This window comes from Phoca vitulina, unplaced genomic scaffold, assembly GCF_004348235.1.
Source record: "Phoca vitulina isolate PV1807 unplaced genomic scaffold, GSC_HSeal_1.0 scaffold36, whole genome shotgun sequence".
Classification (NCBI taxonomy): Eukaryota; Metazoa; Chordata; class Mammalia; order Carnivora; family Phocidae; genus Phoca; species Phoca vitulina.
The window spans coordinates 9960511-9974468 of NW_022589739.1; the positions used below are offsets into that span (position 1 = coordinate 9960511).

Genomic DNA, 13958 nt, shown 5'->3' on the forward strand with positions numbered 1-13958 from the left:
ATGAAAGACTTGAATTAAAAGGAAAATTGGTTTCAGTTTGAGGATCAGGACTGAAGATCAGGAGAGTGGGTGAGATGGTAAAGAAATAAGGAAAGAACAGACTGTGGATACACAATATTGGGGTATGAACTGGAAGCATGGCAGTGGGAAGAGAGAGAGTTGAGAAGCAATACTTAAAGAGGGAGGATTATGCCTTAGTAGAAAGAGCATAGGCTTTGGGCACTAACAGTTTTAGGTTATAATTCCATCTACACCACTTCTTACTTGTATGAATTTGGCCAAATTATTTACCCTGTTATCTGTAATGTGGGACCAATAATATCTACCTTATTAGGTTGTGGTGAGAATTAAGTAAGTTAAATATGGAAAGAACCTAGTACAAATTCTGCCATACGATAGACACCCAATAAAGGATGAATATTTTTATTATTGGATAGATTATATTGGGGAAGGCAGAGATGAGGAGTGAAGATGATGAAGGCCAAGTAGGAAAACTGGGAGAAAGTGAAGGAGAGTAGTTCCATGTGGCCCTCATTCATGTACTCAGAATGGTGGGGTATATGCAGAGATCTAGGTCATGCTGGAGGAAATACAGTAATATCAACTTCCTCAAAGTTTCAAGAATAAAATACTAATCTTAAAAATCAAGGGAGTTCAGGCTAAAATTATGCAAATGAGACTCATCTTGTTTTCCACATGTGGTCAGTGTGACAAGAGGTATTTTGTCAGATGTTGTAGGACGCAGTGTGTGGAAATGGGGAGGGAATTAGTAAAAAATTATAGGAAAAAGTGTGAAGAGGACTAATCATATACAACCTCATGCTCCAGTCTTATCTTGATCCATTTCCCTCCTCCATGCCACCAATTCTTTCTAATCAAAATGCAAATCATTCCATCATTAACTTATTTTTACTTTGTGCCTTTGCATTTGCTATTGTCTCCTTGATATTTCTCCTCCTCTCCAAAACTCTACAAGCTTCATTTCAGTTCAAATGGCACCTCCTTTGTGAAGGGGCTTTCTGGGCTCCTCTGACAAAGAGTTATTCTTTACCCTGGGTTCCCAATACTTAGTATTTTATTGAGAATTAGAACACTCAATATTCTATTTCAATGCTTATTACATTATATTCTAATTCTCTGTTCCCTTCTCTTTCTCCTTTACTAAATAGTTCCAATGTCTATTTGTCTTAGTGTTCTCAGTACATGGAACTGTCATGGTAGGATTGAAGGTGTAGGGGCTAAGGTTAGGTGAGGAGTTAGGGAGTGGGAAACTAAAGCTAACATTTTTAAAAAGGTAATATTACCAGAGAGGTAGTAGCAGTAGAAAGTAGGCAATCAAAGGAGAGGAAAGAGAGGGATTAATTAATTGCACAATTTTTTCAGGCAGATGCAAAAATATGACCGGTAAAGAAGGACTATTTTTAGAAAGAGATAATTCATTAACCATTAAAAAGTTGTAGGAAATGATTTAGATAAGAAGAACCTGCCAGAAGAACTCTTTTTTTTTTTTTTTTTAAGATTTTGTTTATTTATTTGTCAGAGAGAGAGAGAGATTGATCAGGAGCAGGGGGAGCTAGAGGGAGCTCAGCAGGGAGCCTGCTGCGGGGCTTGATCTCAGGGACTCTGAGCTCATGACCTGAGTCAAAGGCAGCCACTTAACTGCACTGAGCCACCCAGGTGCCCCAGGCCAGAAGAATTCTTAAAACATCAATAAGATCAAGTCATTCAACTGATCTAACCCTTTCTAAGTGTCCCCTATCTACTCAGAGTAAAGGCCAACATGATTACAACTGCTTAGAAAGCCTGTGGTGATCTGCTCATCATCACTTCTCCTACCCCTTATTTCTCTGATTTCATTTCTCCCTTCCACTCACTCTGCTCCAAGCAACTGGACTTGCTGTTCTCACATTTTATTTCACTTTAAAGTCTTTGAACTAATTGTTCCTTTGTCTGGAAAGCTCTTCCAATCAGACAGCCAAATGGCTGTCACCTTCATGATTCTGCTCAATGAGGCTTATCCTGATCATCCTATTTGAAATATGAATCTGCTCAACTCTCTGCACTCCTGATTTTCTTTACCTTCCTTGCTCTATTTTCTCCACAGAGCTCATCAATTCTCACATTTATATCCTTATTGTATTTATTCAAAGTCTTGAGAAGAACTGTGTTTACTACCTGTATCCCTCCACTAGGATGTAACTTCTTAATATTAGGGCTTGTTGTCTGTTTTGTTCAGTGAGCTATTTCAAGTATCTAGAATAGTGCCTGTCACATAGTAGGTGCTCAATGAATATTTGTGAGAAGAATGATTTTAATATACAGAAAGAGAGGGGATCTCTGATAGATGATTTTCCTGAAAATGGGATGTGTAGAGCAGATGGAGGGACTGGTCTTAGATAAGAAATAAAGAAGGAATGGGCAAAGATGTGAGAAGGTGAGCATAATGATTTGATAGTGGGAAGTTGAATAACTATGCATCCTATAGCCTCATTTGTAAAATAAAAGGTAAAATTGTCTGCTGAGAGTCAGAGAAGTGAGTAAGGGTGGCAGACTGGAGATCAGAGGCAAGAGTCTTTGGGAAGCGTGGAGAGTGAATTGATTTAAAACATAGTGTAGGATAGCCAGCCATTATTTGTGAATCAGTTGAGCTCCATGACCATAAATTATGGCAGTATCATCTGTCTTCTTTTGTGGCAGTATCATCTGTCTTCTTTTGTGATTTTTCTCTAGCAGGGCTCAGCTGCCCAGGTGCAGATAAAGAAAACCCCATTGCTTTCTTTTTTTTTTTAATTTAAATTCAATTAGCCAACTTACAGTACATCATTGGTTTCAGATGTAGTGTTCAACAATTTATCACTCGCATATAACACCCAGTCCTTATGACATCACGTGCCCTCCTTAATGCCCATCACCCAATTACCCCATCCCCACCTTCCCTCCAGCAACCCTCAGTTTGTTTCCTATAGTTAAGGGTCTCTCATGGTTTTTCTCCCTCTCTGATGACTTCCCATTAGTTTTCCCTCTCTTCCCCAATGGTCCTCTGCCCTGTTTCTTATATTACATGTATGAGAGAAGTCATATGATAATTGTCTTTCTCTGATTGACTTTTTTCACTCAGGATAATACCCTCCAGTTCCATCCATTGCTTTCTTTGAAGGCCACTTCTAAAGGCACTATTAGGACCTTCCTCATATGGGCTACTTGAATATGTATCTTTCTTATGGGTGTAACACATTGGACTATAATGGCTTGCTTACTTGTGTTATCTATTTGTCAAGATTTTGAAAAGGGAAATCTGACTTTTTCATCTTTATATTTTCAAAGTGCATTGTGGGACCAGGTCCCCAATACGTATTCAATAGATCTTTCTCTTAACCACTAACAAGGCTATAAAATGTCTGCATTCATGATTTGTTGAATTTTTTAAGATTATATCCTTTTTTCACTCTCAAGGGAATTAAAATTTAGATAATCTGAGGTTTGATTCAGATTGCAAAGTTGGTAAGAGATAGATCATGGACTAGAATTCAGCTCTTAAAATTATTTGTTCCAGTGGTCTGAAGTTTTTTTTTTTTTTAATATGTCAATCACCATGCATTACATCATTAGTTTTTGATGTAGTGTTCCATGATTGATTGTTTGCGTATAACACCCAGTGCTCTATTCAGTACATGCCCTCTTTAATACCCATCACCAGGCTAACCCATCCCCCCACCACCCTCCCCTCCAGAACCCTCACTTTGTTTCTCAGAGTCCATAGTCTCTCATGGTTGGTCTCCCCCTCTGATTTCCCCCCCTTCATTTTTCCCTTCCTACTATCTTCTTTTTTTTTTTAACATTTAATGTATTATTTGTTTCAGAGGTACAGGTCTGTGATTCAACAGTCTTGCACAATTCACAGTGCTCACCATAGCACATACCCTCCCCGATGTCTAGCACCCAGCCACCCCATCCTTCCCACCCCCCACCACTCCAGCAACCCTCAGTTTGTTTCCTGAGATTAAGAATTCCTCATATCAGTGAGGTCATATGATACATGTTTTTCTCTGATTGACTTATTTTGCTCAGCATAATACCCTCCAGTTCCATCCACGTCATTGCAAATGGCAAGATTTCATTTTTTTGATGCTGCATAATATTCCATTGTATATATATACCACATCTTCTTTATCCATTCATCTGTCGATGGACATCTTGACTCTTTGCTCAGTTTGGCTATTGTGGACATTGCTTCTATAAACATCAGGGTGCACGTACCCCTTCGGATCCCTACATTTGTATCTTTGGGGTAAATACCCAGTAGTGCAATTGCTGGATCATATGGTAGCTCTATTTTCAACTTTTTGAGCAACCTCCATACTGTTTTCCAGAGTGGCTGCACCAGCTTGCATTCCCATCAACAGTGTAGGAGGGTTCCCCTTTCTCCGCATCCCTGCCAAAATCTGTCAGTTCCTGACTTGTTAATTTTAGCCATTCTGACTGCTGTGAAGTGGTATCTCATTGAGGTTTTGATTTGGATTTCCCTGATGCTGAGCGAGGTTGAGCACTTTTTCATGTGTCTGTTGGCCATTTGGATATCTTCTTTGGCAAAATGTCTGTTCATGTCTTCTGCCCATTTCTTGATTAGATCATTTGTTCTTCAGGTGTTGAGTTTGATAAGTTCTTTATAGATTTTGGATACTAGCCCTTTATCTGATATGTCATTTGCAAATATCTTCTCCCATTCTGTCGGTTGTCTTTTGGTTTTGTGGACTGTTTCCTTTGCTGTGCAAAAGCTTTTTACCTTGATGAAGTCCCAATAGTTCATTTTTGCCCTTGCTTCCCTTACCTTTGGCGATGTTTCTAGGAAGAAGTTGCTGTGGCTGAGGTCGAAGAGGTTGCTGCCTGTGTTCTCCTTTAGGATTTTAATGGACTCCGGTCTCACATTTAGGTCTTTCAACCATTTTGAGTCTATTTTTGTGTGTGGTGTAAGGAAATGGTCCAGTTTCATTCCTCTGCATGTGGCTGTCCAATTTTCCCAACACCATTTGTTGAAGAGACTGTCTTTTTTCCCATTGAACATTCTTTTCTGCTTTGTCGAAGATGAGTTGACCATAGAGTTGAAGGTCCATTTCTGGGCTCTCTATTCTGTTCCATTGATCTATGTGTCTGTTTTAGTGTCCGTACCATACTGTCTTGATGATGACAGCTTTGTAATAGAGCTTGAACTCTGGAATTGTGATGCTGCCAGCTTTGCTTTTCTTTTTCAACATTCCTCTGGCTATTCGAGGTCTTTTCTGGTTCCATACAAATTTTAGGATTATTTGTTCCATTCTTTGAAAAAAGTGGATGGTATTTTGATAGGGATTGCATTGAATGTGTAGATTGATCTAGGTAGCATTGACATCGTACAATATTTGTTCTTCCAATCCATGAGCATGGAATGTTTTTCCATTTCTTTGTGTCTTACTCAATTTCTTTCATGAGTATTTGATAGGTTTCTGAATACAGATTCTTTGCCTCTTAGGTTAGATTTATTCCTAGGTATCTTAGGTTTTGGGGTGTGATTGTAAATGGGATCGACTCCTTAATTTCTCTTTCTTCTGTCTTGTTGTTGGTGTATAGGAATGCCACTGATTTCTGTGCATTGATTTTATATCCTGCCACTTTACTGAATTCCTGTATGAGTTCTAGCAATTTTGGGGTGGAGTCTTTTGGGTTTTCCACATAAAGTATCATATCATTTGCAGAGAGTGAGAATTTGACTTCTTCTTTGCTGATTTGGATGCCTTTTATTTCTTTTTGTTGTCTGATTGCTGTAGTTAGGACTTCTAGTACTATGTTGAATAACAGTGGTGATAGTGGACATCCCTGCTGTGTTCCTGACCTTGGGGGGAAAGCTCTCAGTTTTTCCCCATTGAGAATGATATTCACTGTGGGTTTTTCTTAAATGACTTTTATGATATTGAGGTATGTACCCTCTATCCCTATACTCTGAAGAGTTTTTTTTTTTTTTTAAAGATTTTATTTATTTATTTAATTGACAGAGAGAGAGAGACAGCGAGAGAGGGAACACAATAAGGGGGAGTGGGAGAGGGAGAAGCAGGCTTCCCGCGGAGCAGGGAGCCCGATGCGGGGCTCGATCCCAGGACCCTGGGATCATGACCTGAGCCGAAGGCAGTCGCTTAACCGACTGAGCCACCTAGGCGCCCCACTCTGAAGAGTTTTGATCAAGAAAAAATGCTGTACTTTGCCAAATGCTTTTTCTGCATTTATTGAGAGGATCATATGGTTCTTGTTCTTTCTTTTAGTACTGGATTGTATCACATTGATTGATTTGCAGATGCAGAACCAAACTTGCAGCCCAGGGATAAATCCCACTTGGTTGTGGTGAATAATCCTTGTAATGTACTGTTGGATCCTGTTGGCTAGTATTTTGGTGAGAATTTTTGCATCCATGTTCATCAAGGATATTGGTCTGTAATTCCCCTTTTTGATGGGGTCTTTGTCTGGTTTGGGGATCAAGGTAATGGTGGCCTCATAAAATGAGTTTGGAAATTTTCCTTCCATTTCTATTTTTTGGAACAGTTTCAGAAGAATACGTATTAATTCTTCTTTATATGTTTGGTAGAATTCCCCTGGGAAGCCATCTGGCCCTGGGCTTTTGTTTTTTGGGAGATTTTTGATTACTGCTTCAATTTCCCTAGTGGTTATAGGCTAGTTCAGGTTTTCTATTTCTTCCTGATTCAGTTTTGGTAGTTTATACATCTCTAGGAACACATTCATTTCTTCCAGGTTATCTAATTTGCTGGCATAGAGTTGCTCATAATATGTTCTTATAATTGTTTATATTTCTTTGGTGTTGGTTGTGATCTCTCCTCTTTCATTCATGATTTTATTTATTTGGGTCATTTTTCTTTTATTTTTGATAAGTCTGGCCAGGGATTTTTCAATCTTATTAATTCTTTCAAAGAACGAGCTCCTAGTTTCGTTGATCTGTTCTACTGTTTTTTTGGTTTCTATTTCATTGATTTCTGCTCTGATCATTATTTCTCTTCTCCTGCTGGGTTTAGGCTTTATTTGCTGTTCTCTCTCCAGCTCCTTTAGGTGTAGGGTTAGGTTGTGTATTTGAGACCTTTCTTGTTTCTTGAGAAAGGCTTGTATTGCTATATACTTTCCTCTTAGGACTGCCTTTGCTGTATCCCAAAGATTTTGAAAAGTTGTGTTTTCCTTTTCATTTGTTTCCATGAATTTTTTAAATTCTTCTTTAATTTCCTGGTTGACCCATTCATTCTTTAGTAGGAATCTCTTTAGTCTCCATGTATTTGAGTTCTTTCCAACTTCCTCTTGTGATTGAGTTCTAGTTCCAAAGCACTGTGGTCTGAAAATACGCAGGGAATGATCCCAATCTTTTGGTACCGGTTGAGACCTGATTTGTGACCTAGGATGTGATCTATTCTGGAGAATGTTCCATGGGCACTAGAGAAGAATGTGTATTCCGTTGCTTTGGGATGGAATGTTCTGAATATATCTGTGAAGTCCATTTGGTCCAGTGTGTCATTTAAAGTGTTTATTTCCTTGTGGATCTTTTGCTTAGATGATCTGTCCATTTCAGTGAGGGGGGTGTTAAAGTCCCCCACTATTATTGTATTGTTGTCGATGTGTTTCTTTGCTTTTGTTATTAATTGGCTTATATAATTGGCTGCTCCCATGTTAAGGGCATATTTACAATTGTTAGATCTTCTTGTTGGATAGACCCTTTAAGTATGATATAGTGCCCTTCCTCATCTCTTATTACAGTCTTTGGTTTAAAATCTAATTTGTCTGATATAAGGATTGCCACCCCAGCTTTCTTTTGGTGTCCGTTAGCATGGTAAGTCGTTTTCCACCCCCTCACTTTCAATCTGGGGGTGTCTTTGGGTCTAAAATGAGTCTCTTGCAGACAGCATATTGATGGGTCTTGTTTTTTTTATCCAATCTGAGACCCTGTGTCTTTTGATTGGGCATTTAGCCCATTTACATTCCGGGTAACTATTGAAAGATATGAATTTAGTGCCATTGTATTGCCTGTAAGGTGACTGTTACTGTATATTGTCTGTGTTCCTTTCTTGTCTACGTTACTTTTAGGCTCTCTCTTTGCTTAGAGGACCCCTTTCAGTATTTCTTGTAGGGCTGGTTTCGTGTTTCCAAATTCCTTTAGTTTTTGTTTGTCCTGGAAGCTTTTTATCTCTCCTTCTATTTTCAATGACAGCCTAGCTGGATATAGTATTCTTGGCTGCATATTTTTCTCATTTAGTGCTCTGAATACATCATGCCAGTCTTTCTGGCCTGCCAGGTCTCTGTGGAAAGGTCTGTTGCCAATCTAATGTTTCTACCATTGTAGGTTACACACGTCTTGTCCTGAGCTGCTTTCAAGATTTTCTCTTTGTCTCTGAGACTCGTAAATTTTACTGTTAGATGTCAGGGTGTTGACCTATTTTTATTGATTTTGAGGGGGGTTCTCTGTGCCTCCTGGAGTTTGATGCCTGTTTCCTTCCCCAAATGAGGGAAATTCTCTGCTATAATTTGCTCCAATATACCTTCTGCCCCTCTCTCTCTTTCTTCTTCTGGGATCCCAATTATTCTAATATTGTTTCGTCTTATGGTATCACTTATCTCTTGAATTCTGCCCTCGTGATCCAGTAGTTGTTTCTCTCTCTTTTTCTCAGCTTCTTTATTTTCCATCATTTGGTCTTGTATATCACTAATTCTCTCTTCTGCCTCATTTATCCCAGCAGTTAGAGCCTCCATTTTTTATTGCATCTCATTAATAGCCTTTTTGATTTTGGCTTGGTTAGATTTTAGTTCTTTTATTTCTCCAGAAAGGGTTTCTCTAATAACTTCCATGCTTTTTTCAAGCCCAGCTAGTATCTTTAAAATCATCATTCTGAACTCTAGTTCCGACATCTTACTAATGTCCATATTGATTAGGTCCCTGGCAGTCAGTACTGCCTCTTGTTCTTTTTTTTGAGGTGATTTTTTCCATCTTGTCATTTTGTTCAGAGGAGAATAGATGAATGAGAGAACAAAATGCTAACAGGGTAACAACGACCCCAGAAAAAATACACTAAATAAATCAGAAGAGACCTGAAACCGGGGGAAAAGAGAGGGACAGAAAGAAAAAAGAAGAAAAAAAAGATAAAAAAACAGAATATGATCAAATATGATCAGGCTGGTGCATAGATCAGTGCCACACACTAGATTTCAGGCATATTTTGCTTTGTTAGAAGAAAGTGCCTCCCAAAATTTTAAAGAAAGAAAAACTTATATATGTACAATAATAAGGGTAAATACGATAAAGGGATGGAATATGACTGTACAGATGAAAATTATAAAAGATTTTATAAAAAGAATTGATAAGATAAGAAGTTGGTTGAAAAAAGAAAGAAGAGGAATTAAAAAAAAAAAAATGGGGAGAGAATGTCATCAGGCAGGAGACTAGAACAAAGCCATACAGTAGATATTAGGGTATATTTTGGTCTGTTAGAAAAAACTGTATGCCAAAATTTTAAAGAAAGAATAATACACACCAAAAATAAGGTTAACTGCTATGAAGGGATAGAATATGACTAAAAATGAAAAATAGAAAAGATTTTTTTAAAAAAGGGATTGATAAGATGTTGGTTGCAAAAGGGAAAAAGAAAAATTAAAAAAAAGGAAAAGAAAAAGAAAATTTAAAAAATTAACTTTGAAAGACTAAAGAATCATGGGAAAAAAGCCATGAATTCTATGTGCAGTATTCCCCTAGTGCTGGAGTTCTGCCGTTCTCATTGCGGTAAACTTGATCTTGGCTGGCTGTTCTTGCTGATCTTCTGGGGGAGGGGCCTGTTGCCGTGGTTCCTGAATGTCTTTGCCGGAGGTGGAATTGTCCCGCCCTTGCAGGTCCAGGCTAAGTAATCTGCTTGGGTCTGCTCTCGGGAGATTTTGTTCCCTGCAAGCTTTCTGTACAGCTTTGGAGGACAGGAAAGAAAATGGCAGCCTCCCATTCTCCGCCCTGGAGGAGCCAAGAACTTGGGGCCCCACTCCTCAGTGAGCCCCAGAGAAAAGCAGTCAATCACTCCCATCTCCCCGGTCTCCAACCGCACTCCCTGCTCACCTGGCCTGTGACTGAGCGTTTCTATCTCTGGCACCCGACTCGCTGTGGAGTCTCCAAACCCAGGAGATCCCTGTGGTGTGCTCCCACGCCGCTCCTCCCAGGGGAGGAAGGGGAGTCTCCCCAGATCTGCCACTTGTTGGGTCTCTGCTGGAGGAGAAGTGACCCGACTGTGCCACGGATCACGGTTTATGGCAACCCCGAGTTGAGAGCCCGCGCCTCAGCTCCATCTCTGCAGCCGGCTTCCCCGCTCCCATACCTGGGAGCTCTGCTGCACTCAGGCATCCCTGGTCTTCCTGTGACCCTGAGGGTCCTGAGACCACACTGTCCCACGAGGGTTCCACCCCCCACTTAGCCACTGGAGCAACGTCCCTCAGTGGAGCCAACTTCTAAAAGTTACAATTTTGTGCTCCGCTGCTCTATCACTTGCCAGTAGTGGCTGAAGGAGGCTCCCTCCCCTGCCATCTGTCTTCCCGAATATCTCCTCGGATTCACTTCTCCGCACGCATCCTACCTTCCAGAAAGTGGTCGCTTTTCTGTTCAGAGAGTTGTTGCTATTCTTTTCTTCGATCTCCTGTTGAGTTCATAGGTGTTCAGAATGGTTTGATCCCTATCTAGCTGAATTCCTGGGACCAGATGAAATTTAGGTCTCCTACTCCTCCGCCATCTTGCTCCTCCCCCCTTGAAGTTTTCTTCATGCTTTAGTACACTCTGAGTATTGGGGCTCCTTTTGTCCATGGCAAGTCGCTTATTATGTTACTCTTTTGTTTTCTATGATTCCTAGAATATCAGACATGAATGAGTATGCATTCACATGTAAAAATTCCTTCACAGTCTTGTTTTGTAATTGTTCCAATTTAGGCTAGGTCTTCCATACTGCCTCACGATGGGCAAAAATGACCTCCCTGAGAGAGTTGTTAAAATTAATTAAAGGATAATTATTTTTAGTGGAGAAAGAAGTCAAATTTGAGTTCTATTTTACTGTGGTAATTTTTCAACACATATAACCAACTACTTTATTGGAGATCTAGGGGCTTTGGCCCACACAGTATATAACAAATCAGAAGTCACTACCAAACATCTAGAAAATTCCATATCTTGTGCTTTTCAGGTCCCTAAATTCTGCCTTTCCCTTTCTAGGTCATCTCTATTGGTGTCCTTGAAAAATATGTTTCTCTTTTCAGATTAATTTTATTTGTAATGTCAAGCAAATTTTTTTTATTGGGTTCTTTTTTTCCCCTTTTTTAAAATTTTAAATTCAATTAGCCAACATATAGTACATCATTAGTTTTTGATGTAGTGTTCAATGATTCATTAGTTATGTGTAACACCCAGTGTTTAAACTTTTATCTCTACTTTTCTCTTTCTTCTATCCCCACTTGTGAAGAAAGTATTTTTAAATTTCAATTCTCTCCTCAGATCCTATTGTGCCCTAGGAAACCCAGGACTCTTCTGAGTTGTTGAAGTTCCTTACTCTCCACTCTCAAGGTGGCTCCTTAAATGCAACTTGTGCTCAGTAGTGTCCATATTGAGGAGAAGTTTCAGAGTTAAGGAGTAGATAGAATTAATCAGGTAACACTTCTAGCAGTATAAAAATTTTGAACGAGTCTTTGGAGAGGGTATAGATGAAATGTACAAATTAATTTGAGATCAAATGTGAACTATTTTATATGTATATATACAACTATTTTATATATATATATATATATATAACTATTATTATTATTATTAGGAGCCATCTAAAAAATCAAAATGTATTTAATTACTTAATAGAGCAGACATTTCTTCATTCAATATTTTAAGCCATGGGCCTAAAAATAGGCAAGTAATTGTTAAATAGTTTTGCCAGCATTTTCAAGAGACATACTATATAGCCAAGGAGTAGGCCAAAGTCAGCAATTCTCCTATCAGGAGGGTATTTTCCAGTTAGTATTCTGCTTTCATTTTCTCCAGAATTTGAACTACCCTGCTTCCTTGCCTTGCCCTAGACCATCCTTGGCACTTATTCCGATCATGATGGTTTCCTGCCTTATAGCTGCTTGTGAAATCTGGAAATACGCTGATAAGGAAAGTATTTACTCCTAGTACTACCTGAAGACCTCCTTCTGACCCAGATCTGAAGGCCTAAATCCTGAATCTGACTTCATGATTCTGCTTTGAGATTCTTAACTTTGTGTCTTTGGTGGATTTATTTTCAGGTCCTGTTCTAATGTCTGATTTTCTGGAGAGGATCTTGTGGCCTCTCGTGACTCTCAAATCACACCCCAGGACCAGATTGTGGCACTAGGGTTAAGTTTAATGATAAAGTACCTGTAGTCCGAGGGCACCTTGCTGCTAATGTGGATCTCACTAGCGCTATTTTCATTAAATCCTTTGTCTTTTGGTGTCCTGGCCATGTCAAAGGAAAATATCACCCATATTAGTGAATTCATCCTGGTGGGCTTCCCTACTTCCCCTTGGCTACAAGTTCTGCTTTTCCTCCTCTTCCTCATCACCTACCTGTTTGTGCTGTTGGAGAATTTGGTCATCATTCTCACTGTATGGATCACTGGGTCCCTGCACAGCCCATGTACTATTTTCTGGGCACCATGTCCTTTCTGGAGACTTGGTATGTATCTGTCACAGTCCCCAAGATGTTGGCTGGATTCCTACTTAGTCCCAATACCATCTCATTCCTGGGATGCATGATCCAACTCTATTTCTTCATCTCACTTGCCTGTACTGAATGTGTGCTCTTAGCTGCCATGGCCTATGACCATTACGTGGCTATATGTTGTCCTCTTTGTTATCCAGCCATGATGACCACAGGATTTTGTGTGCAGCTGACAATCAGTTCCTGGGTGAGTGGCTTCACCATCTCCATGGCAAAGGTATACTTCATCTCCCAAGTTGCTTTCTGTGGCAATAATACCTTGAACCATTTTTTCTGTGATGTTTTCCCCATCCTCAAACTGGCCTGCATGGACTTTTCTATGGCTGTGATGGTAGACTTTGTGCTAGCCATTCTCATCCTTGTGTTTCCTCTCTCAGCCACTGTCCTTTCTTATGGCTTCATTGTCTCTACCATTCTGCACATTCCCTCAGCCACTGGGCAGTGGAAAGCCTTCTCTACCTGTGCCTCTCACCTTACAGTGGTGGTCATCTTCTATACAGCTGTGATCTTCATGTATGTCCGACCTCGGGCCATTGCTTCATTCAATTCTAACAAATTGATCTCAGCCATATATGCAGTCTTTACTCCAATGCTCAACCCTATTATCTACTGCCTGAGGAACAAGGAGGTCAAAGATGCCATCAGAAAAAGCATGTCAAGTGGCCAAGCCCTTTTCTTGAAAGATTCTTTGCTAAAGAGACTTAGACATTCCTTCTCTTTTCATTTGACTTAACCTCAAAACACACCTACATTAGGTGAAAATCTGCAATTTTAAACATACTGACTTAGTACACAATTAAAGGATAAGAGGCCAGATATCAAAGAAAATCTCCTTTACTTTCAGGATTTAATTAAATGCTTCCTTTTATAATGCAGCGAGTGAAATAACCAGAATTTTATGAGACATGCATTGGTATTGGAGTTATAAAATAATTTTATTTTTATGAAGATGCTAAGAAATAATCAGTTATTATCCAACTAGTTTTTAGAGCTCTATTGGTGAGATTTCTCCATTTTGATTTTGTTTTGTTTTAAAAGCCCTCTCTGTCTTAGGAGGAGTAAACAAAAAGAGGTTCTGCAATCATCAATTTTATGGTTAGGATCTGTTTATTGCTTCCTAGAAGGCTAGGAGCCTGGTTCCTTTTATAATAATTGATGATATCTCACTGTAATTACTTTTTTGAATTTAAGGAA

At 39.4% G+C, this 13958-nt stretch overlaps 1 protein-coding gene across 1 annotated transcript; it reads left to right on the plus strand.

Annotated features, from left to right (window-relative positions):
* Nucleotides 1-12312: 12312 nt before the first annotated feature.
* Nucleotides 12313-13732, plus strand: LOC116646479 (olfactory receptor 6-like). The gene is given in 2 exon segments (XM_032427251.1): nt 12313-12671; nt 12674-13732. Coding segments are annotated over 2 exon segments (1047 nt in total). The 5' UTR covers nt 12313-12448; the 3' UTR covers nt 13498-13732.
* The last annotated feature ends 226 nt before the right edge of the window (nt 13733-13958 follow it).